Source organism: Candoia aspera, chromosome 4 (assembly GCF_035149785.1).
Source record: "Candoia aspera isolate rCanAsp1 chromosome 4, rCanAsp1.hap2, whole genome shotgun sequence".
NCBI classification, from domain to species: Eukaryota; Metazoa; Chordata; class Lepidosauria; order Squamata; family Boidae; genus Candoia; species Candoia aspera.
The window spans coordinates 92,751,631-92,776,103 of NC_086156.1; the positions used below are offsets into that span (position 1 = coordinate 92,751,631).

Genomic DNA, 24,473 nt, shown 5'->3' on the forward strand with positions numbered 1-24,473 from the left:
TTAAAAGCATGGAAGTACATTAAAATCTAATCTAAGAATCTAAAGCACAGAAATATATTAAACTCTGATATAAAAAGCTAAAACAAAAGTCTAGAAGAAAAGGAGAAAGGAAGAAGGAAAGAAAAGAAAATCTAGGGGGAGGGGTAGGAGCATTAGATGAGTGTGGGGGAGCATAAAGGTTAGTATATCTGTAAATACAGTACTCTAGTATATTGAAGTAAATGCTAGTTTGTGGCATTGGGTCATCATTTGGTGAATTTTAAGTGCTGCTGTGCAGAACCTGGCAACATTATATGTTATAGCAGGGTTGGTATCGGACAGAAGCATGGAGGTGTAAAATTATTCTCAGTGCCCTGGGTATTTATACAATAATGGTATGATGAGGCTAGTATGAATGTCTCTATAATACAGGCACTGGAGGAGCACATGCTCTGTTGTTTCTGTGTGACCAGAGTCACAGGCAATATCTCCCTGGGTAAGGAATCTTCCTGTATCGGCCTTCAAGGACAACTGAGGGGAGGGCGTGAGATCATGTTCTCAACCAGGGTTCCATGCACCCCAGGGTTCCATGAGAGGTTCCTAGGAGTTCCCTGGGAGATCACAATTTATTTCAAAACTTATTTCAAATTCGGGCAACTTCACATTAAAGAGGTAAGTTTCATTCTTTATTTTTAAGTTAAGAACACTGTTAATGCATATATACAGGCCTACACATGAAATGAATATAATAATTTTATAACTTCTGGCCTATATTTGAACCTAAGTGTGCAGGGGTTCCCTAAGGCATGAAGAATATTTCAAGGGTTCCTCCAGGGTCAAAAGTTTGATAAACACTGGGGTAGATTAAGCTGATAGAGTGTGACTGGCCCATAGTCTCCCAGAGGGTTTCTACTGAAGCTGGGCTTCAGCTTGGTCTCCTTGTCCTAGACCCATGCCCTGATCACCTTGGAAAAACACCTCAAACATGTTAGTGATGCAGTCATAGTTCTTATTAGTAATAAATAGTGTTCTTAGCAGATTACAGAGACAGCTGGGGTCGTAGATTCTGCTCTGCCATGCTTTGTGTTAAACATAGTTTACTGAAGAAGTTACAATGGTTGCATTCATACCTAATACTAAGGTATAAACTATGGTTTACAAACCATATAGATGATACTAAGCCAGATCCAAACAAACTATACTGTAGTGGATTGTGATGTATAAACCTAGCTGATGGTGGAGAGAAAGAAGAAAAACGTGTACTGTAACTGACAGTGAACATCTAAAATAAATAATACTAATGAAAATCAAAGCTGCAGTATATGCAAAAGGAAAGGCAGACTTTTCAAAGCACAACCATGCTAGTTAATTAACACCTACAATGTGAGACAGGAAACCATTGTTCCTCAATCCAGAAGGCTCAAAAACACATTTTTTTTGCACCAGCAGCAGTTGAATATGGATGCCCAGTTTTTATTGGGCTGCTTTACCTGTCTTTTATAGCATCCTGATATGAAGGAAATAACAGGATCATTGGAGATGGGATGGTGGAAAAAAAAAAGGCAAGGTGGCAGCTCTGGCTATATGATCAAAGCCCCACTTTTTTATATGTGTCCATGTAAAAAAGGGGGATAGGGCTTCAGCCACATAGTCATGGTCACTAGCCTGATGCCTTAACCACTATGCCAAACTGGTTCTCTCTATTGCCTTCCACCTGTAAGCTAAGATCCTTAGGCTCTGGCAGAGTGGATATGAAATTAAACATGTTTACCTGCAAATACAGAATTAGTCACAGAATATTAGCCAACAAAGTAGATATTATGAGAAGAAGCTGGAAATCGTTTTGGCAAGAGATATGGGAAGCTCATATTATATGGGCAACATTCCTGCTATTGCAAAGAAGCATGAGAATTGAAGAAGTAGAGCTTGATAAGAGGACAAAATGGGCATCTTAGTAAGAAGAGGGGAGGAAAAGATGTAGGAAATTGTGGGAGTCGAAGATTGGCGGATGGGTGAAATCGTCATTTTCTTATCTGGTCTTTGCAGCTGTGCATTATACAGCCACCTAGCAGGCAAAGATAAGCTGGTGAAGCTTTTCAGAGTGCAGAAGTGAATAAAATATACTTCCCAGGGGCATGAAGAAAGAGTTTGTTCTAGCAAAGGCCCCCTCCTTTTGTCCCTAGTAAAGAAGAAAAAGTTTAAATTAATATAGTATATCATGGAGGATGGATATGAATAAGAAACAGAAGCAGGAAACTGGGGTAATCAGTGATGCATACAAATGGAAAATAGAGTACCTAGATTTAGTAACCATATTCTAATTTCTGAAAGAGGAACTCGCAGTAACATGATGACAACTGGCATCTAACATGTCAGAGTATTCAGCTATATATTCTGACCTTGTAAATCCTTGCTCCTGCAATGTACAGAGATTTAAATAACATTTTACCATTTGTAATGACTTCAGGACTGCTGTAGCTGACCATAAGTTTGGAAGAACATGGTTTGAGTGAGTCATCGCTTCCAGAATGCAAATATTTTATCTCATTATGTCTTCTGATCAGATGGGTTTAGTGCAGATCCTGAAAATATGCCAAATAAAATAAAACTTGCAAACCCTGAAGTCAGATAAATGGTGATCCTGCTCTTGAGTTTTTCTTACTTTCAGAGAGGTGGGACAAATATAAACCTCCTCAGTCCTATAAGAAAATGAACTAAAACAGACTTGAAATGGGACTATAATATCACAATAGATGATTATAGGAAACTTCTAATTGATCAGACTTTCTGTCTCTACCATTCTGAATCTAGTTTAAAGAGCTACTGATTGATCTGGGCTATTTTGATCATTTTCAAATTTATTTGGAGAGCAGGATACTATGAATGTAGGTACATTTACATGTTTACAATTGTATACAGTTTACATAAGACCACAAGTCAATCAGCACTTACCCTTTCTGGCAAATAGCTAAACCTAGAGAATTGCCAGCCAATGACTGCTCACTTGCCAGTCAATAACCAAGCTCCTCATCAACCTTCATATCTATGCCAAAACCCACATCCCTTTCTTCTTTTCATAAAATAAAAGAGAATAATTTGGTGGCGTTTCCTGCTACTGTTCTACAATGACTTCTGTTTTCAAAACTCCACATGCTGGCACATTGGCATTTCTGCTTTCGAGCTCTACCCAGTCATGCCAATATGCTGCTATGAGGGAATCCCAGGACTTGAGAGAGAGAATAAGCAAAATGCCCTGCAAGAAGAGCACAGACCACCTTGCACAAGGCAGTGATACATTGCCATTTGTTAAGTGGCATTCACTGCCTTGAAACAGCAGTCCTCCCATCTGTAGGTACAATGCACCTGGCAGAGATATATACTGAAATTGCTTTGCAGGATAACAATCTTCCTATGCTAACTTTCAAGCAATGTATGTATGTATGTATGTATATTTGCAAATAGAAATGCAATAAATATTTAAAAGCAAACACAATTTTAGGGTCCTTCTAATAAGGCAATTGATAGTAACAGTCTGTTAGTGGGAATAGGAAAAGTCAAATTCTGTGAGATTTTGGTGTTAATCTTGCTTATCTTCCTCATTCCTTGGGGACCTCAGATGTCTATTAAGTGCCATTCAGAGTCCTTCCACTTCAGTATCCTGTTCTACCAGTGAGCAGCCAAACATCTCCAGGAAGTCCCTAAATACAGCTCATTAGTGGGGAAATGCTCACCCTCCAGGTGTTGCTTTCTATAGCTCCCAGCATTCCTCACCATTGGAGAGACTGGCTGGAATTGCTGGGAGATGTAGTTCAGCAATACTAGTAGTCCTTGCTTAACAACCACAATAGGAACCAGAATTTTGGTTGCTAAGCAGTGTGGCTGTTAAGCGAATCTGGCCTGATTTTACGACCTTTTTTGTGGTGGCCATTAAACAAATCACTGTGGTCATTAAGTGAACTGTGTGGTTGTTAAGCAAATCATGCAGTTCCCCATTTGCTTCCCAGAAGCCATCTGGGAAGGTTGAAAATGGCGATCACATGACCTTGGGACAATGTGATGGTTGTAAATGTGAACCGGTTGCCAAGTGCCCAAATTGCGATCGTGTGACCATGGAGATGCTGCAGCAGTCAAAAGTGCGAGGCCCAGTCACAAGTCAGGTTTTCAGCACTGTCGTAAGTCTGAACGGTCACTAAATGAATGGTCATTAAGCAAGGACCACCTGTATTTTGGAGGTCCACAGATTCTATCTCTAAAGGGAACAGTCCTTCCTTGTCCTTTTTGTGTAGCATTGAAAGTTCAGACATATTACTTCTGAACATGGGATACATTTAGCTCTCATGATTCATCAGGGTCAATTGTTATTAAGTGGGCCACATTCAAATCCCTTCCCTTCCCACACATTGCCAAAGAAAACAAACAATACATGCTGTTACAAATTTGTGTGATCCCCTTAAAAAAAAGGGTTAATTGATGAAAATGCATCAATAGGTCAACATATTATGATTGATAAAAAACCCAACCAATTTTACTCCGCCGGTTTGAATAATTGGTATCTTACCTTTCTCAGTTGTTCCATCTTCATTAACCTTGATTTTTGCTGCTCCGTGCACACACAGCGTTTTGGATGATGTAAATATAGTAATTTTCCACACAGCAGGCCTCCCGATCTTGTCTATGTTTCATCACCTTTCTATTCCATAATAAGCTGTCAAGTATGGTGATCACTTTCATTTGAGATAGTGATTTTTCTCATATTCTAGAGAGGATGGTATTTTCTCTTTCTATATTACTTTCTCATTCTATTTCCCTTCCTCCAACTGTCTTTGTCAGTGCTCTTTTTCTTCCTCTTTTGTTTTAACCTTCGGTTCCCTTAGCAAGTGTCTCCTAGCAACTCCCTCCTAGTACCAGTTGCTGGGACTTTTTCCAATTTATATAGTATTGAATCTGTTAACTGTATATATCCTGTTACACACAAATTCACATTCACAAGTACTTTTCTAATTAAAAAAGGAATAGAAGACTTACTATAATGAGATAATACAACCCTTGGAATTTCCTCTGACCGTGTGTACTGAAAACTGAAGGCATAATCTCCCACTATCTGGGGATGAGAAACAGATGATAATTGTAGTGTTAGACTTAAAACAGGCTATCAGGATTTTTAAAAACCCCAGCTCTCCTCATCTCATCTGTGTGTATGATATATGGCCCTACCCTCTATCCAGCACTCAGCTCCTTCTCCTCTGCCTAAGAAATAGTCCAAGGCTATTAAAATATTGCCCATCCCTTTTCTATGCATTACTTTTGATGGCCAATTTCAAAGCTTTTGCTCTTCCATCTTAAGGACTGTTACCTTTAAACAGAATGTGGGGTGAGCAGTTCTTCAGAGTACAATTTTTTTGTGTAAAGTAAGAAACATGGTCCACCTCTTAGATAGTAGCCACATTTGTATGGTACACTAGGCCATAACTTTGGTTGGGCTTGGCATATAATTCAAAGTAGCAATCAGTTCCAGATTAAGGTTAGTCTAGAAAGCCATGCTTCCGTAGTTTGTCTTCTGCTTATTTACATTAATTATGTGTCCATGTGTTATCCAAACCCAGACCTGGAGGTTAACTTCCCTTTTCACCCTCCAGATCAGTGATTCTCAACCATGGCATTTTTAAGACGTGTGGACTTCATGCTGGCTGGGGAATTCTGGGAGTTGGTCCACACATTTTTAAATTGCTAAGATTGAGAAACACTGCTCCAGATACAGAGCTAGATGACAGAATGGAGGTGTTCCTGCAACAGTGCTCTGCTGGTTTCCGGCTTTGTTTTTCAAGCTCTTGATCTATCCAGAGGTACTGTCCTGAAGGCTAGTAAGCCCCTTGTTTCCTGTCCTGGTAGTTCCAAACCTGAAACCATTGGTTATCCACTGATCTACACTGTCTGAGCATTCACATATCCTTATTCAAGCAGACGTGAATGTCCCCAAACTTCTGACCTATCCAGAGAAACAGAGTCTGTAAGCCAAAACAGAAAATCCATTTACTACTGTTTTTGTAAAAGCCTAAGGGGTCTCAATGAGTCAAGTTTCTTGTACACTAGAGATATATATTTTCCCCTGATCAGGGTCACAGCTGCCTTCTGCATTAAAAGGCCAGGGCTCTGTGCTTTTGCCTGGAGGAGTAAGCAGGCTGCTAGGACAGAACTGAAATTTCTCAAGGGCTTAAGTGCAAAGATGATTTAGCGGTAAGGCTTTGGAGCCAAAGAAGGCCGGGAAAAGGGATCCCAGACATTTGCAGTGCTACAGTCATTCTATTTGAGCTCTCTTTATTATTTTGTCAGGTTCAGGCCACCCCCTGCTCTCCAGCTTCTATGAAGACAAAAATCAGTTGGACCATTAGATAAACTTTGAAACCTGTCTCCAGGGAGGATGTAAGTTCTCAGAATGAAACCTCTCCACCCCATACTTTTATCCCACTCTCTTGAAATAAGTTTATGTACTTGCCCTTCTCTCTCTGACTTTCTGCTAAAGGCTAGTTAACAGAATATCCAAGATCATCTCCTTTCCAGCACAACTCTTCACGCCTTTCACCACTGTACCTTAATTCTCAGATCTTCTGGAGTTCGTTCTCAGTAAACTGTTCTTCAGTTTGCTGGAGGATAAGGTTGCCTGTAAAATTAATTGCAAGGTACAAATTTAATTAAAAATGCAGAATGAGTTTATAAAATCAGGCAGGAAATGAGAAGACTTCAAGAAGGCATAGATTGTAGATACTGACAATAGAATATAAAGGTATAGATCATGCATGGATTTCCCAGTAGAGTCTTAATTAAAAGCATCCTTTCCCAGCCTATTTGAGTTGAAATCTAGCACATATGAGGCTACCAGATTGGTTAAGGATGCCTTGGGAGCTAATGAAAATGTATTTTCACAAGCAAAGAAGCAAGAAATGAATTTCCACCTTTTCACTAGCACTTCTCCCATAGTTTTTGCAGCAGCTGAGGTCACAAACATTGAATGTGACATACAAGTCTGTGGTGGCCAACGTTTGCAGCTCAATGTCCTACAAAAGGTACAGGAGCAGACCCGTCTACTTTCATTCTACTCAAGTAGAAAGCCTGTGATCCATTTAAGGAAAGAAGAAAGGGTATCTACTAATATTTCCTTGGGGAAAGATCCCAAAAGCCAAGGAGAAGGTAGGCCAAGCCAGCACAGATAATCCATGGTTGAGATGAGGTAAGAAAGAGGAGATGGTTCTGCCTCACTTCTCAAGTATCAGGCCTCTCAGAATACAAACTTGCTGCAGCGTCCCTTGGAGTCTTAGCACTGCCCAAGCGTGTAACATGGCTGCAGGGCTATTTTGGAACTAGGGACATCTTATGGTAATTACTACAACAACTTCTGTCACCAACTTGGGGCTTGCCAGCTTTCTCTTCCTCCAAGTTTGGACCCACAGTTCTCCCAAGCACATGGGTGTGTTTGCTTTGGTGCTCATAAATACACTACTCAAAACAAGAGGCTGTCAAACTCAGCCTCTACCTGAACACAGAAAGATACAACATAAGGAAGAGGGCTGCAAAATCATAGAATTGGAAAGATGGAAGAAAGGCCTAGTTTTATCTCACTTGCTTGAGTGTACAGGGATCTGGGATGCTTTCCTAGAAGGCATCTTCTTGATCACGAGAGGGTAATGACCAGGGGACTAGAATTAAGTCAGATTGAAGGAGCTAGGTATATTAGTGTTAAGACAAGGTGACTAAGGGGATCATTCAATATACTCTCAAGTGTTTAGAAAGAAGAAAGCCAAGACCATTCTCTCATTCCAGAGGGCAGGATTCAGAATAATGGATTTAAGTTACTGGAAGGCAGCTTGCAACCCAACACTAAGAAAACTTCTTAAGTGTAAGAGCAATTACTCAGGAAAGGTTGACTTCCATTTATTGGATGCAATTCAAGTGGAGTCTAAACTGCCCTCTGTTTGGGATGCTTTAATCTGGATACCTAAACTGAGCAGAGAATTGGACTTGATGGCCTAAATGGCTTCTTTTATGCTTTTATGATTCTTATGATACAACTATTCTATAGCAATTTTAAATAAGACTTTTTGGCGACTGAAGCTCTGTAAGGTTTTTGTAATTTTAGGTGAGCCTTCCCTGCTTTGATGCCCTCCAGATGTGTGGACTTCGACTCCCAGAATTCTCAGCTATGACTACATACCTTGAAAATTCTGGGAGTTAAAAGCCTTACAACTAGTTGCTGTAGGCGATGCTGGGAGTTAGCACATGCTCAGTCTCAGGTTAAAAGAGCAGAAGGTTAGGGGTAGGGGCCAAAGGGAACAAAGGTAATTTTTACTTCACATGTTGCCAGCCTTAACTTTGGGGCAGTTGAAGGTTGAACAAGGCAGAAGCCTTCATTAGCAAAAGCAAGTCTCTCTATTGTCCAGGACAAAAAAAAAAGGTTCAGCTTAAACCATTTTTAAACATCAAGAATTTATCACCTGAACTGCTTTTTCCCTGAGCTATGAGGGCTGATTCTCAAGGTATCAGACTTAATTACCAGTGTTATCAGCTAGTCCCACTTGACAAACCTTGAATCTGGGAGCATTTATAGTTACAGCAGTAACTATTATTTATTATGTAATAGTAATATATTAATAATATATTACTGTTACTATATTATATTGTACATGTTTATAGTATATATAATACATACTATATGATATAGTAATATAAAGTATATATAATATATTACTATTACGTCTCATTACATTACATTATATTATATTAGTGTTGACTTAAAAACAAAAGCCTCCCATAATTTACATGTGTGTGTGAATGTGTGTGTCCATGTGTATGTATGTGCCACCTCCTTTTAAGGTTCTAGAAAATTACATTAGATACTTATTTTAGTGTTTTTTACAGTTTCCCAATATTTCAAATTTTCTACTTAAAACAATTTAGAAAAGCCTGGGTTATACTTCTTTATTTTCTCAGGTTCCCACATATTAGATGCTCTTCTCTAAATGTAAGCAACATTCTGGACCAATCATCTGATTCTGACTATCAGATCATTAGTTATCTAATGCCTTAATATATTTGTTTAAACTACTTCCATGGAGAGGGGCAAGTGTCTCATTTGGTTGCCTATGGTATTTTGCATCTTAGCAGCAATTTTTCCCCTTTGCCCCTACTTTGCTGATCAGTGCTTTTGACAGCTTAATGGTTCATTCTATTCCCAGCAACTTGTTGCCTTGGAGACCCATCACAGAATCCTGCCTCTGAACCATCTCTTGGATCAAGTAATGTAAACCTGCTCATAATATTTCTGCTTTCATAAAACGGCTGGCACCTGGTTCACAACTCATTCCTGAAAAAATGAACACGTGCCAAATAAGGGGGTCTTGCACCTCATGTCCAAAGGTTTTATGGATAGGCTGACCATACATCCTGTTTTGGACGGGACAGTCCCATTTTTTTAACATTTCCAGACCGTCCGTCGTTTTAATATAAATGTCAATTTTGTCCGGTTTTCTTAAAAACCTTACTTAAAAATTTGAAAGTTCCCGTGAACCTGTCAGAATGCAGTCTGACTTTGAGTGGAAGGAGGGGGAGCTTAGCAGAAACAGGAAAAAAGCCGCAGAGCTCAACCTGGCGGGAAACCTAAAAAGAAAAAACAGGATCAGCTGATAGGCGGTGATCAAAGGGCGAGCCGATTGGCTCCTGCCTTGAAACGGTGGGAAGAAAAGAACGTAAAAACACAGCCAGAGGAGGAACGGCTTGTCAGGGACAACTGTCCACTAGACTCTCCAACCCAGCTTTGCCTCTTGCAAACGAAGGAATCTGAAGATTCCCAGCCCGAGAAAACCGGAGAAGTTCCTGCATGCCAATCCAGCCCATCACCCAGCCCTGCCCCGTTTTGCCATCCCAATGTCCCGTTCTTAACCCTGTCCCGTTTTGCCATCCCAATGTCCCGTTTTTGTCTCAAGGAAATATGGTCAGCCTATTTATGGAGAATGAAGACTCAGTTGAGAAGAAGAAGGTATACAGAAAAAGCAAACAGGTATGCAAAGTTACACTGTGGAGGCACAGAAGGAAAACTGCTCAACAGCCTAATAGGATTATAATCAGTTTTCTTGTTTCATTAAATTAAAGGTCCTAACCTTAGACTTTTGGTTCCTCCTGAGTCCAGTGTGGCTGTGGGTACAGTAGGTTGAAACAGGATATTTTGCAAGGACTTCTCTGCAAAAACGGATTGTAAGCAGGTTGCTACTTTATAGATAATATGCCATAAGGGCCTAGTCAAAACATTGTTCTAAACTGTAAAGAGGTTTGTTAGGTTTTGGCTTAGTTTGATAAATAATCCAGCAGTGTCTGAAGGGGAGGTTAAAAAAGTAAAGATGGCAGTTGTTGCAACTGTGCAATTGAAATCCTACCCCTTTGTGTATGTTCATTATGTCAACACACATAGAAAAGGGGCAGGGCTTAATTTATATGTTTCCAACCACCGTCTTGACTTTTTTTGATCCCCCTGTAGACATTTCTGGTGTGATCTGCTGATTATAAGTTGGAGGTTATATGTGAATCATACTTGTTCAACAAATTATGGTAAAATTATGGCCTAATGTGATGTGTGTGAACTTTGTCCAATCCACAAGAGTCTTGATCTGAACCAAGCAGATTGTGACAATCTCACAACTTCATTTTGGGATGCTTTACAGATAGCTGCTGCATTCTGATCCTCCCTCCACCATTCCCTATTTAGGCATTTCTAATTATACAAGCAACAGGGTCAGTTGTGTTCCTTTCCAAAGGGACACTAGTGATGCCAAATCAACAAAGGAATCCATACATTGAGCAGGGAAGTCTGCAGGAAGAAAACCTTTGCCTATACAGCTGTTTCTGTATCCACATTGATTTACATGTAAACCAAGATACTGTGCTCTGAGAATATAAGTACCATCAAGACAGGCCCAAACAAGTAAGCTCTGTTGCAGTCATATCACTATTCACCATCTGATGGACAAAATCCCAGTTTCAGAAATCTCTTGATTTTTCATTTGTTTACATCTGTTTCCACTTTATGTAGGTTTCCCAGATACAATTATTAATAATTAAGTTTTGTTTTGCCAGGCTTGGTAGACCCAAGTTTACCCACTTCATGCATTTTGTAAGAATCCAGTTAATTTACAAGTTAAGAAAATTTTGCTGAATATGAATTGCTGGAATCACAGTTTGCATATAAGGTTTTCAAAGCAATCTTTTATGTGGTCACCAAGTTTTATTGAACCTCCTAGGACTTACAACCCCCTTGTCCCAAATTACAAAGCACCCTTGTTCTAAGAGTCCTGTAATAGCAATTTAGCTCTAGTTAAGTGGATGTCTTTATGGAAAGCCATCTGTGAACCTTATGTAAGCTAAGGCTGCCATAGCTGGACTGCAGAAATCTCAACAATCATTATATGCAGAAGTGAATTGGATTTTTTCTATTTCTTTTTGCTGCTTTCTAGTGGTTTTCTGGGTTTTTAGGCTGCCTTTTTTGGATGACCAGAAATTGGTTGATACTTTTATCAATTTTCTGTTTAGCGTTCACATCACCACGAAAATCAACACAGTCCCTCTTTTCTGTTCCAATGCACTCAGAAAAAAAATAACAGCTCATCCTTGCAACTTGAAATTTTGGACCTTGCGAATGATAAATGACCACTGTTGCCATGTTATTCCAAGGGAAAGGTAGCTCTTATTTGGAGCTTGTTTTGCCCAACTATAAATTAACTGCCCCATTTTTTGGCCAGAACTCAAGAACCCAATAGCATGGATAGGAAATCTATAACTGGTTCTCTCATTTTCTTTTCTAAAAGTCAAACTGGAGCAGGCATTGCACCCATATATTTAGTCTTTTGAAGCTCATAAGAGAGATATAAATGGAGAAGAAATAATAAGGCAAAGATATGAAGCTTGTGTTCCATGGACATATTGTTATATTGACAGCAGCTGCTGCTAGCCTAGCCAACAGAATGAGTTGTAGGGAATCCTAATAGAGCAACATGGAGGGTTCCAATTTTTCTATTTATGTATTAAAGGACTTCTTTTCCTCAGTTTTCCTTATCGATCTGAATCTACAGTTCAAATGATTAGTTGCGGCAAGCCACTAAAATTTAGACATCCAGGAGTTCCAGCAACATTTGGGGGATGAGAAAAGGGTCTGATCGTCTTTGCTAGCTAGAAGCATGGTTAAGTGAAAGAGGAGTTGTCCGCTTCCCCAATCATATCTATTGCATTCATGGAAATAATGTTAACTATGTGCAAAGAAAGCATGCAAGCGAGCTCTGGTTGCTAATGCATTTCCTGGCAAGCCTAGCGGTGCCAAATAACTAGTCTTGTTCCCGGGGTTAAAGTTTGTATACAGCAAGATGTGTATGGCTGGATAAAGGTGCAAAGATCTCTGTAAATCACCAGTGTTTAAATCTTGGAGAATGAGCCTGAGAATCTCCCTGAGAATTTTGGCCTTTGACCTAGAATTGTTACCTAATGATTGGGTATGTTCAATCAGAGAACAAGGTTTTCCTTACTTATGAGCTGCGTTCATGCAGGTTAGGAAAGCACAATTCTTCTGTTCAGAAAATATGCCATGTCCAATTAATAACCAATGTTATATAAATTAAGATGATAGCCAGATTCCCACAACACGCCAAAACAATGACTGAGCTCTTAAGAATCGTGAACAGCACAAACACCATTTTATCTAGTTAAGTATGTTGCACAAACCCAGCTGTTCTGTGCTCAAAGAACTAGGCATATATTCTCACAACACTCATAAAATAGCCAGAAAAAGCAGACCAGTATTACCTCTGTAGTGGCTGAGTTCTTAAATGGCATTAAGCCATAAATTATGATTTACAAACTATTAAAGCTTGGACTCATACCTCATCAAAACCCAGTAAACCAAATTATGGCTTATGGCTGTATGTAAACCCAATCACTATAGTTTGTAAACATAGTTAAAGGCATATCATTACTGCTGAACTCAGCCAAATCTGGTCTGAAATACACCATGGATGAAACATTATTTTGCAGAATGTATCAGCCAGGATTGGACTGTCTATTGTTTCTTATCAAACTCCAAAAACTAGTTTTCAAAGGGGCTGACGAAGTCTTCAGTACTTCTCAAAATTAATATTTCTAGAGTCCTACATTGGAACAAATCAGTAATCAATCTCAGCTTTTCAACTAGGATAACCCAATGCAAAAGAATGTATTTCTGCATCCTATTGAGTTGTGCAAAAGGGGGATCAAAAAAGTCAGGACTGCAACTGTGACCATGTGATAGATGCCCACCCCTTGTTATGTGTTTTGCATGTAAAAAATGGGAGGGCTTTGAGCTGTTGCAGCCTCCATCTTAACTTTTTTCATCTGCTGCAGATGCTGCTGCAGAAGAGAGAGTTTCACTATGTGTGGCTTGTTAATACAAGTTAAATTGCCAAACTTCCCTAATTCTACCCATCTTGCCAACCATGACTGATGTTGAAAAAGTTAAGCAGGGTTGAACCTGGTTAGTACTAGGATGGGAGACAACAGGAAATTCCAGATCTGTAGCCTAGACTGGTAAGTTAAAAGCATCCCAGAAGAAGGCCAGGACAAATCACTTGCCAAAAATGAACATGGATGCAATCAGCACATAAAGCTCAGTTCAAAGACTTTAGTTTTTATTGATTTTGGCCTCTTGTCCATTTTGCCGCCCCCCCCCCCATTTTTAGGTAGAATAAAGTAGGGTCCATTTAAAAACAATCTCTTAGAATGCAGTCAACCATAATCTTCAAAAGTAAATGCTGTAACATCAGAAATAGAACAGCTCAGAAAAGTAAGAGATCCTACTAAAACAGAAGTATTTTGCAGGTTAGCAAAAGCAAACATTTCTTTTTCAGCATTTATGTTTTATGATTGTTTCATAAAGTTGGACAAACCTGGAAAAAAACCTCACTGTTTATGAGATACATGTCAGTTTTTACAATGTCATAATCTTGGATCAAAATCAGCAGCACGTTAGGTAACATCTAAGAGAAATCCAAACAGGTTTCCAACTGTGCACTTAACGTTACACAGGGTATAAGGTGGTTGTATCAAATACTGCCTGTGACATCAATGGATTTTGCTTTAGAAGCTCAAAATAGCGAACTAAAAAGCTGAATGTCAGCTGATTAGTTTCATCGTTCCCTTAAACTGTGTGACATTAAGGAAGTCATTAGTTTCCCACTAGAAAAAAATCCTGTGCATTTAATAGCAGCTTGTATAGGCATCATTAGAGATCATCAAGACTGATCTTGGTAACTAAAAAAATAGTGTTTAATTTTGCTTTTTTCTCTTTCAGAAGGTACCCATTATATTTAGACAGCTATCAAAGTTTTATTACTGATTCATGATTAACATTGCAATAGAGGTCAGGGGATAGTTATAATCAATAGACGTGACTTTTTGCAAACAGATAGACCAAATTCCCATGTGCTGTTTAACGCATGAGCAACATCTGTGTGATATGTTCCAGCCCAGAAGCAAAGCAGAATTAAGTTGGGTAGGGCTTGGATGGAAGACCACCAGGGACTTTCAGAGCTGTAGAGTAGATTTAAAAATTGAAAAATATCCTGGAAAAAGCCAGTGGCAAATACCTTCCCACATCATTGCTAAGAAAATAGAAGGAATGTGTCCATAAAAATAACCAGTGTGAAGCTCTGCTCAAAGATTTAATGTATCTACTTTGTATTTTAAATGCTTTTGCTCTTCTTGTGAGATGGAATATATGGAAGAGAGACTGCATCTACTGCATTTGTTTTAGGTTTCTCAATCAATTATGGGTGATTCAGGACGATGTATTTTGCAAATGTATTTGCACTAAAAATGCTGATTTGAATGGGAACATGACCATACAGGTACTACGCACGATAGAATACCTGCCTTTATAGTCGCAAGATCATACTTCCTTTCAGGCGCAGTTTCCTTGCGATTCTACAAACTGATACTACATAATCTAACTGTAATGATAGTATTGGAGAAAACAGCTTTACATTTTTGGATCAGAGAAGAATTTAGGGAAGGACGCTGGAACAAATTTCAGTCTCAGTTGAATGTGTAGATTTATGTTGGTATTTCAACTTCCTGTCTTATCTACTTGCATATATTTTGCTAGGTTATGCTTAGACTCTATATCAAGATTCTAATTCTTTTTGTTTTAATTTTGCAGCACTGCCCTTTGAGAACTATAGAGCTGAATGACCATGTATATAAGGGTTTTTTTTTTAAAGGCTGTTCCTATATACTACCTTCCTGATGCTTCACCCTTTTTGTGATCTCTTTATTCCATCCTCAAGAGGAACACATTCCTGGCTCTTCCCTCCCCCTTAGCAGCCACTTGATGCCTCTTTGGGGATGTTACAAGATCCACCCTGCTGCATTAGCCGAAGTGTTGCCCTTTCACGGATCCAGGCATAAGACCGGTGGCCTTCCCACCCCTCAGGCAGCATGGCTGTGAACAGGCCAGCATATTTGCAAACACCTTTTCTCTGCTTTGCAGCCCCAGCAGCTGCTACAATGCCAGGATGACAAGAGTGACAAGTTCCATTTCCAGACCCCTGACATCTTTCTCAGCAACGTTTTCCATTCCCTCTCCCCTTCTTTGGTGAATGGCTTTCAACAGGCTGTCCTGTATCATCTGTCCTAAGCATTCCCCAAGGAAACGCAACTATCAGGAAGTGCTACTAATGGATCTTTTCCTGATCAAGGCAACATCTCTGTGGAGAACTAAGGGTCTGGACTTTGCTTTTGCCTCCAAAGGCTCAACTTAATATCCCCATAACCAGCACAAACATGCCCTAGTAAACCTTTTTATATGACCTATCCTTGTGACACTGCCTTTATCTCATCTTCAGCCCAAAGCAAAGGTAGCTTGAAGTTATCTAGCTGTTCCAGTTTTAAAAGTAGTTACCCAACACAGTTTTTGCTGGGGGTACAATCTGGTTGGTTGGTTGGTTGGTTATGTGCCATCAAGTCATTTTTGACTCATAGCAACCACATAGGTAGATTTTCTCCATAATGATCTATCCCTAATCTGGTCTTTCAGGACTCCAACAGTGCACTCAGCATGGTGAAGGTGAGGTCAGGGGCTGAGATCTGCCCAATTCTCACATTTGAGTGTGCCACAGGCACCTCTGTTTCCCCCTGGTCCCTAGTCACTGCCAGTCAGCCCCACTAGATGGTTAGATCAGGAAATCAACTCCACAGGAAGGCTAGAACTACTTTTATTGAGATTGGCCCTTATAACAGGATCTTGCATGTCTGACTGTGCTGTATTCCTCCTCTTTCTTATAGTTAATTGAATCAGGGAGGTGTCCGTCTGAGCAACTTCCAAATGTTACCTCATTTCAGCCCCTTTTGCCAAGGTAATGGTTCTTGCGTATTTTCATCAAGGTCATCTTCCTTACTATCTGCACAGAATCTCATCATGTTCTTGCAGGACATGGGGGTTCTGCAGAACACAGTCTGAAAAACCCTGAACTAAAGGATTTCCCAAGCAACAAGTAAATAGGGAGATGCAGTGACACTCTTGGATGAATGCATGCATGCATGATACAGTAGAGGGGAAATCTTTTGTACAACTGGAAACAGGGTATTAGGAAGGAAATGTTGATGCCTTGCTTTGATTGCTAGCACTGTGGGACATCTTGATAAACTTAGTACTTCTTTTATGAGATGCTAACTAGTGTGATACCGGTTGCGTCAATTACTAAAAATACTGCAGGGGATAACTTCTAACTTTTTTAAAGACATTCCTAGGAGCAACATTTTTTAGTGTTCGTGGGAGGAACAGCAACCAATTCTGTTTCCAGACTCTTTTTTTAAACGTTATCCGCGTTCCCCATTAAGGAATGATAAATTATACGCACAGTTAGGTGGCAGCCCCTAACCGACATTGACTGATCTTGAAAAGTGAAGCAGAGCCAGACATGGTTGGCACTTGAACGGAGGCCATCAGGAGATCCCAAGGCTGTAGGCTTGATAGGCTGATTGAAAAAAAGAAAGAAAAAACCATCCTGGAAGACATCTCTGGCAAACCGCTTCTGTGCCACTGCCAAGAAAACTACATGGAGGTGTCCATAAGAACAAGAGGTAGCAGCTTGTAAGGTCAAGGATAACCAGAAATGGAGGCAGGGCAAAGACAACTTTCATCAGAGGCAATAACTCACTGTATATGGATGCATTGGAATAAACAAAGAAAACTCTCCAGCCCCAGCGGAAAATACACTGTCTCCTGGATCTCAGCTCCTTGATTTCAGAATTTGGTTCTTGCCTGCTAGGGATTCTGAATCCTCGAGTCAGCCCTTGAATCCTGACAAACTTGCCTAGATATAATCTCAGTGTTCTGCAATCTATTTAATTCATCTATTTGGGATGAATTCATTGCAAAGCAAAAAGGGTAACAATAAAAATAAGTGGAAAACATAAAGTGTCATGTTAAGTGAAATGGTATTATAATCTCATACTGCAGATAGGAAAGATGACAGGCACAGTGGAGGAGCCTGTAAAAGCAGAGGTTCCTCTGTGACTATCCAGTGAGATCAGGTGACATCTGAACCTGCCTTAGAATCCAGAGACCCTATTAAAGTAGAAAGACACTTCAATTTCAGTTTAAGTCATGAGTAACAAGGAAATAGTTTCTCTCATTCTCAAGATATGTGTATGACAGAACTCCAAAAAAATTGACATTTCAGTTTTTTAATCAAATAACATTAACAAAAACATTTATAAATACCTCTAATTTATCTGTAATGCAATCATTCCCAACCTCTAGAAATATTGGGCTATAGCATTATAATTCTCAATGAGCTTGGCCCAAGATAGCTAATCCAGAGGGTGACAATCTAGGTAAAGCTATCTTGTGTTTCTTCAGAAAAAAAAGAAAACATGGTTTGTCTGAGGAAAAAATGCTATAAACACACACACACACACACACAAATAATTACACAATTGGGTTCTCCACTGATGTATCCATATGGCTGCTAAACCCAGACTCACTGGGTTTATATAACCAAGCCTATTCAAGATTAAACTTTGAAGTCAGCTATATTGGAAACATTGTGCTAAGTCATTGTGGCAAGATTTATGTGGTTGGGGGCCATAATCCCTATTTAGAGGCAAAGGATCCAGTAAACAGGGCAAAGGTAAAATGGATGAGGCTACAGTTACTGATTGATTGATTTAATTATCTAGTCAATTCATATAACTGCTTTCTCAAAATACAATTCAGGGTGCCATAGAATTAGAACCACAGCAACCAGAAGTGGGCATCCCTGAGATTTTTTTGGAGGAGGCTGTCCTGAGAGTTTTATTTCCTTTTTTAACTTTGTTAAATCTGTATTAGTGTTTATACTACTATTTTTCACTATGTGGCACTCCTGGCCTGAAACTTCGCCATACATATTTTTGTAATTGTACTAGAGAGGGTTCTCTGGTACAAAAGAGATGTACCATATGTAGCCCTGGATTTGCAGGTTGTTCATCACAGCATTCCATGCCTGTCATGCTGGCCACATGACCGCAGAAGTGTCTTCTGACAATGCTGGCTCTTTGGCCATGAAACAAAGATGAGCGTGGCCCTTTGTGTCGGACATGACTAAACAGGAACCTTTACCTTTTACCTTTTCATCTCTGTGATTAAAAAAAAAATCACTGTGATTGGGTCCATAGCACACTAAGCCAAAATGAAACAAATATTATGACTGCAGTGTGTGAATCCAGTAGTTGACTGGGTTCACATGTTGTGTTAAGCCATGAGTTTTTAAGCATGGCTTGTTGACTAAACTATAAACTATGGATCACAAACCACAGTGGTTGGGTTCACATGACACCCTAAGCTGAAACCAAATAAACTGCATTCTGGCTTACTGGATTATACCAGATATATGAACCAGGTTGGCATGTAGTAGGACTAGGATCACTGGCAGGTTTAAGATCTGAAGTAACATTTTGCAAAGTGATATATTTTCATAATTTAAATTCCAAATTACCAGAAAAATATTTCAATTTTATCTGTCAATTACAAAAGGTGGCAATCATCTTAAACATTATTACATGCACTATTTTAGACTCTTTTTCTCCCAATAAAATCATACCATTCAACACGTATGCATTGGGGAATGTTGTAAATCACCCAAAGCATAACATTTCTTTTTCTGCAAATACGCAGTTATGGGGGGGGGGGGTCTTCTGCCTCCCTTCCTCCCTCTACCCCCAGTCCAGTCAGATTACTTTCAGCTCAGTTGGCATTTTTAGCAGCCATGTCTGCTCGCCATGGCCGATCCAGGTAGCTGAGTACTTGGCGGACAGGGCCACGCTTTGCAGGGTCCAGGGCTAGGAGGTTTTGTAACATAGCAAGGCAATCTTGAGACAGTGGGCGCCAGTGAAATGGTATATCTTCATCTACACCTGATCCTTGCCATATCACAAAGTCATCAAAAAAGGAATCCTCAGGCACAGTCTTTTCCCAAGGAAAGTAGCCAGTGAGCAGGCAGAAGATTAGCACCCCGAGGGCCCAGGCATCAAGGCTGGCATCAATAGGTAGGCCTGGGGTGTCAGCAGTGCCACGGCTCAGCTCAGGCGCAGTATAAGGGATAACCCCAGTCACAAGCTGCAGCAGGGTGCCCTGGGGTCGCGTCAGGCCAAAATCTGTCAGTTTGATGCAGTGGCAGTGACGGTCAAAAAGCAGAATATTCTCAGGTTTAACATCTCGATACACCAGACCCCGGCTGTGTATGAAGTCCAGTGCACTCACCAGCTGCTTGGCACAGAGCTTGGCTGCCTTCTCAGGAATGCCAGCCTAGTCAGATAACAGAGGAACACATTTTTTTTTTACTCCATTAGTTCTTCTCAGTGGGCTATAACATATAAAACCCAAGCACTTTTCTGCTCTTCAACACAGGGACCATCTCAACCAGAATTAAAATTGGACTTGATCTTAATTTTTCTTGGCTTCATAATATTCTATTGAAAAGAGCTTTCAAAACTCATCTCTGGTTGCAAAGTTCAAAATAGCAAGCCTCATGCTTTGTGCTTGACCCCATAGTTTTATAACAAATTGCGTTTTGATTTGTTGACCCATTTCTAGACGATTTTGGAAAATTAACCTTTATACATATTTAAAATGTAATAAGTGAGTAAATAGTTTATTGAATAAGTCTCCTGATCATTTCAAGTATACTGTGGACAACAGCAATACGTACATATCTTAAAATGGGACATTATTATTAAAATCTGAAACTCATCAATTACAGACATTAGGATTTAAATTAACATCGAGTCAGTAATAATATTAAAATCTTGTAATCTTGAAATATATAAATATGTCTTACCTTGGGCTTGATAATGGAGATAAGGTCTCGATGCAGGGCTGCCTCGTAGAGAAAACCATAGTGCTGGCTGGACTCTATGGCGATGCCGAACATGCCAACGATGGCAGGATGTGCAGAAAGTGAAAGTGCCACACAGTACTCATATAAGAAGTTCTGGAGCTTGGTGCTAGCTTTAGGTAGTAGCTTGAGAGCCATAGGGGTCCCTGGGGGAAGTTGGGAGAGGCAGAAATGGGTAAGACACCAAGATTCTCATTTTCCCAAAATCAAAAGCTTTTTCTGTCTTTTGGTCTCGGGAAATGACAATATCGGGCAATGACACCTTCTTTATGCAAAGTATCTTATGCAAAGTCATCAACATCTTGGGGACACTGCTACTTTCTACATCAATAAATATACTTCCATTATGAATAAATGGGCAAGTACAGTCTAGTAGACATTCCATTTTAAAAGGAATCTAATATGGAGATGTAATTCAAAAAATATAATGAAAAATCTTTTTAAAATTTGGCTATTCGGTTCCAGTTCAGGTTCATCAGGGACTGAATTTGTTCTGGTTAAGTTCCAGTTCAATTCGACAATGGTATAGTTAATGGATCAGCTAATATAATCAAATAATTCAGCTCCAAATCAAGTAAGCTAAAAAAGACATTATTGTACTTATAATTACCATTTGCATGGGGTAGAGATTGCTGGTGGAAGAAGTTGGTAAATATTAAATGGTTGCAGCTAAGTGCTAAGAAGAGTAACACTCATTAAGTTTGCATGGGGAAAAAAAAAGATTTGTCGTCACGCTGTTTCATTTGAAGGGATCCTGTTTCTTAACTACTACTTTCCTCTTTCTGTACTTTTGTTATTTCTTCCTTTTTTCATCCATATGGTAAACACATTTTTTTACTTTTTTATATATTTATATATACAGTATGCTCTCTATTGCATCTCTAAATGTTTTTTATAGTTGCCCATTTTGTACTGTTGTGTCACCTCGTGTGTATACTGTATGTTCAACCCTCCCAGACTGTATCTGTTATTTCTGTGCCTGTAACTTATACGTTGATAAAATCCCTGTGACAAACAGGAAACAGGCATCCAGTCCAATCCTTGCCTAATGCATCCCAGACGTGGTCTTTGAAGAGACTGAATTACAGAATCCTGTACAAATCCTTGCAAACATGGTTTTATATGCTACATTAAGTATTTTGGGTTTTTTTTCCCCCTGAATCAGTAGCCTCATTTTTTTTCTTCCCAATTCTATTCTATTCAGATTAAAAGACTCTAAGGTATTGAATCAAATTCTGTTCCAGTTCAGGAAAAAATAAAGTCGGTATTTAAATTTCTGCTAAACCACATCAGCAATAGAATGAGAGTAGACTAGGGGAATTCCTCTTCACATCTCTGAAGAATTCTCACGTTGAGAAAGAAGGGCTGGACTATACCTATTCTCACAGAATAGATATTGTGTATGGTAGGGTACATACATACTGTTGTGGCCAAAACCTTGGCTCACCTAAAGCAACCAAATCACTTTGAAGATGCAACATAATTTTATTTGCATGCATATAAGCAATAGCACAGTATATACTGGACACCCGGCAAAGCTTTGATACTTTGCTGAGTGGCCATGAGCAACAGCAGAACCAGGGCTTACAAAGTAGACTCCCAGTTAACCGGCACCCGTGGGGATTGGTAGATGTTGGAAAAATGTAGTTTCTGGTTGCTTGAGAGTTACTATTAAACCCTAATACCCACTAGATGGCAGCAGAAAGATACAGATTATTTTTTGCTGGTTGCTTGAGAGTGCCGGTTGCTTGAGTTCCAGTTAACTGAGAGTCTACTGTATATCTTTGGTCCACTACATTGCAAGGCAAAGAAAGGCAAAAGCAAAACAAAGAAAAGGCAGACACAATGGAAATTACAGTGTGACGTTGGACTATTTTAGATAAACCCATATGTGTGACCTTCCTATCATTTACCTCTTTCTAGGCCGACAGGGCAGCTATACTGTCTCAGGGAATAGAAACCATTAGGTTGACTGGGCCACAGGTTCCTGACTGAGTCTTCTCCCTGTCGCCACTCAGGGTCAATTTGGCTTGCTGTGAATGTTTTCTTATAAGGGACTTCAAGCAGTTCATATGTATTGGGGGGGGGGGGCATCCCATAGGTTTGATAGTGAGTGCAGTTTACATGTGTACGGGGGGGTACCTTTTACCACCACCATGATATCCAATGGGAACACTATTTACAGTAGGTTTAGATTAAAAACTTGGCTCAAATAAGTGACAGCTCAAAAAAGTTAGTGTGTGTATGTCATGAAGTTGCTGTTGATTTTGCCTTTGTGACAATGATCTGGTGGCTTTTGACAATAAACTTCTATGTATATCCCCACAGCCCACTGCAGGATAGTGTCAAGAAACATAATTGCACAGGAAATTGGAAAAGTACTATCAATCCAAATATCAAAGATTGGATTCAAGAAATGTGTGACTGATCACTTTTCAAAACAGTTATTTTTTTACTGATCAAAAAATGGTGTTTCCCTTTGGCGTAGGCTTCATATTTTACAAGAACAGGTGATTTTTAATGCAAAATTTGTTATATTGTTATTAAATGTGTAAGTGATATAGTTAGGTGATTTATATCAGTTTAGCTTGTTAATTCTTGGCGTGTTTGTTCATTTTTTGTTAATTTTTCCTTTGGTATTGCGTATAACTTAATTATTAATTTGTTAGATGTGTGCGTATTACAATTTTTTAAATTTGTTTTTGTACATTGTTTTCTCTGTTTCTTTTTAAAAATGCTATGTATGTATGTATGTATTACATACACACACCTAAGCAAACAGATTGTAGGTGGAGATATACAGATATACATGCTGTCTAGGGAATTCTGGGAGTTGAAGTTCACACATCTGAAAGTTGCCAAGTTTGAAAACACTGATACATGGTCACTAGCTATATGAATCATTTCGTTTTCCTCAAAAGCAACTGCAATGCAAAACCGTTTACCTGGCTGTTATTCATCTGGGCACTGAAATACTGTTAACCTGTATGGCCAATCAGTATAAAGCAGGGGAGCCCAATCTGAAACTCCAGGACTGCATATACCCTCCATAGCTTTGGATGTGGCCCCTACAGTTCACCTGAATCAAATTTCAATCTTTCATGTGACAGAAGGAAGACATTTTTAAGTAAATGCAAAATAATTGTACTAGCTATATTTAACTGAATTACTGTACATTTCATTTTTGTCGTCTTTATCTATCTTTGTGCCCTGGCTCCTTCTAGTCCTACATTCAAAAAACCTCCTCAGTCCAAATAACATGTTACACCTGTGATACTAATGGTTTGGTGGCAAGGGGGGTGGGATTGCTTGACCACAGAAGGCGATTAATCCTTACCTCTTTGCCTGTGTGTCACCAGGACCACCTGGCCATATTTCCCCTTGCCCAACTCTTTGATGATTTGGTAGTGCTCTGCTACTTCCATGTGCACCAGACTCTGGGCAGTGATCTCCAACATGTCTGTGAGACGAGCCTGCGCCTCCATCCCCAAAGTACGATTCATGGTGAAACCCTACGAGAAACACAAAGAAGTTGGTGAATATATCTGAAATGAACTGTGTCAGTTGATGCAGGAGTGGCAGAACTGACAAAGCAACAGCAACAGGCCAATTCTTGTTGTGATTTAAAGACCACCTAGTTCTGCCCGTAGTGATCACATTTCAGTTCTCCTAATTCAAGGGGGAAAAAAAGAGCAGCACTACAGGTAGTCCTCAACTTACAATCACAACTGGGACCAGAACTTCCCTCACTAAGTGAGGTGGTCATTAAGTGAGTCACACCCAATTTCACAGACATTTGCTGTGGTCATTAAGTAAATTATGTGGTCATTAAGTGAATCCAGCTTCTCCCATTGACTTTGCTTATTAGAAGCTGGTTGGGAAGGTCGCAAATGGTGATCACATAACCCTGTGATGCTGCAAACATTGTAAATACATGTGGGTTGCCAAGCACGTGAATTTTGATTGTGTGACCACAGGGACGCTGTGACAGTCATAAGTGCGAGGACCGTTCATAAGTCACTTTTTTCAGCACCATCATAAGTTTGAATGGTCACT

General features: G+C 39.6%; 2 protein-coding genes across 2 annotated transcripts in view; both read right to left on the reverse strand.

The window, feature by feature from the left end:
• Positions 1-836: 836 nt before the first annotated feature.
• NAT14 (N-acetyltransferase 14 (putative)) overlaps positions 837-24,473 on the reverse strand; it is a 132,299-nt gene continuing 108,662 nt past the window's right edge. The window contains exon 4 of the mRNA XM_063301007.1: positions 837-848. The gene's annotated coding sequence lies outside the window, so the exon portion shown is untranslated. The remainder of the gene's footprint in view (positions 849-24,473) is intronic.
• On the reverse strand, positions 19,208-23,920 carry LOC134497362 (serine/threonine-protein kinase SBK2-like). Its single transcript, XM_063303024.1, has 3 exons — positions 23,755-23,920; positions 20,361-20,563; positions 19,208-19,828 (listed from the first exon to the last, which is right to left on the reverse strand). Exons 1-3 carry the CDS (start codon positions 23,918-23,920, stop codon positions 19,268-19,270), a joined length of 930 nt encoding a protein of 309 aa, XP_063159094.1. The 3' UTR covers positions 19,208-19,267.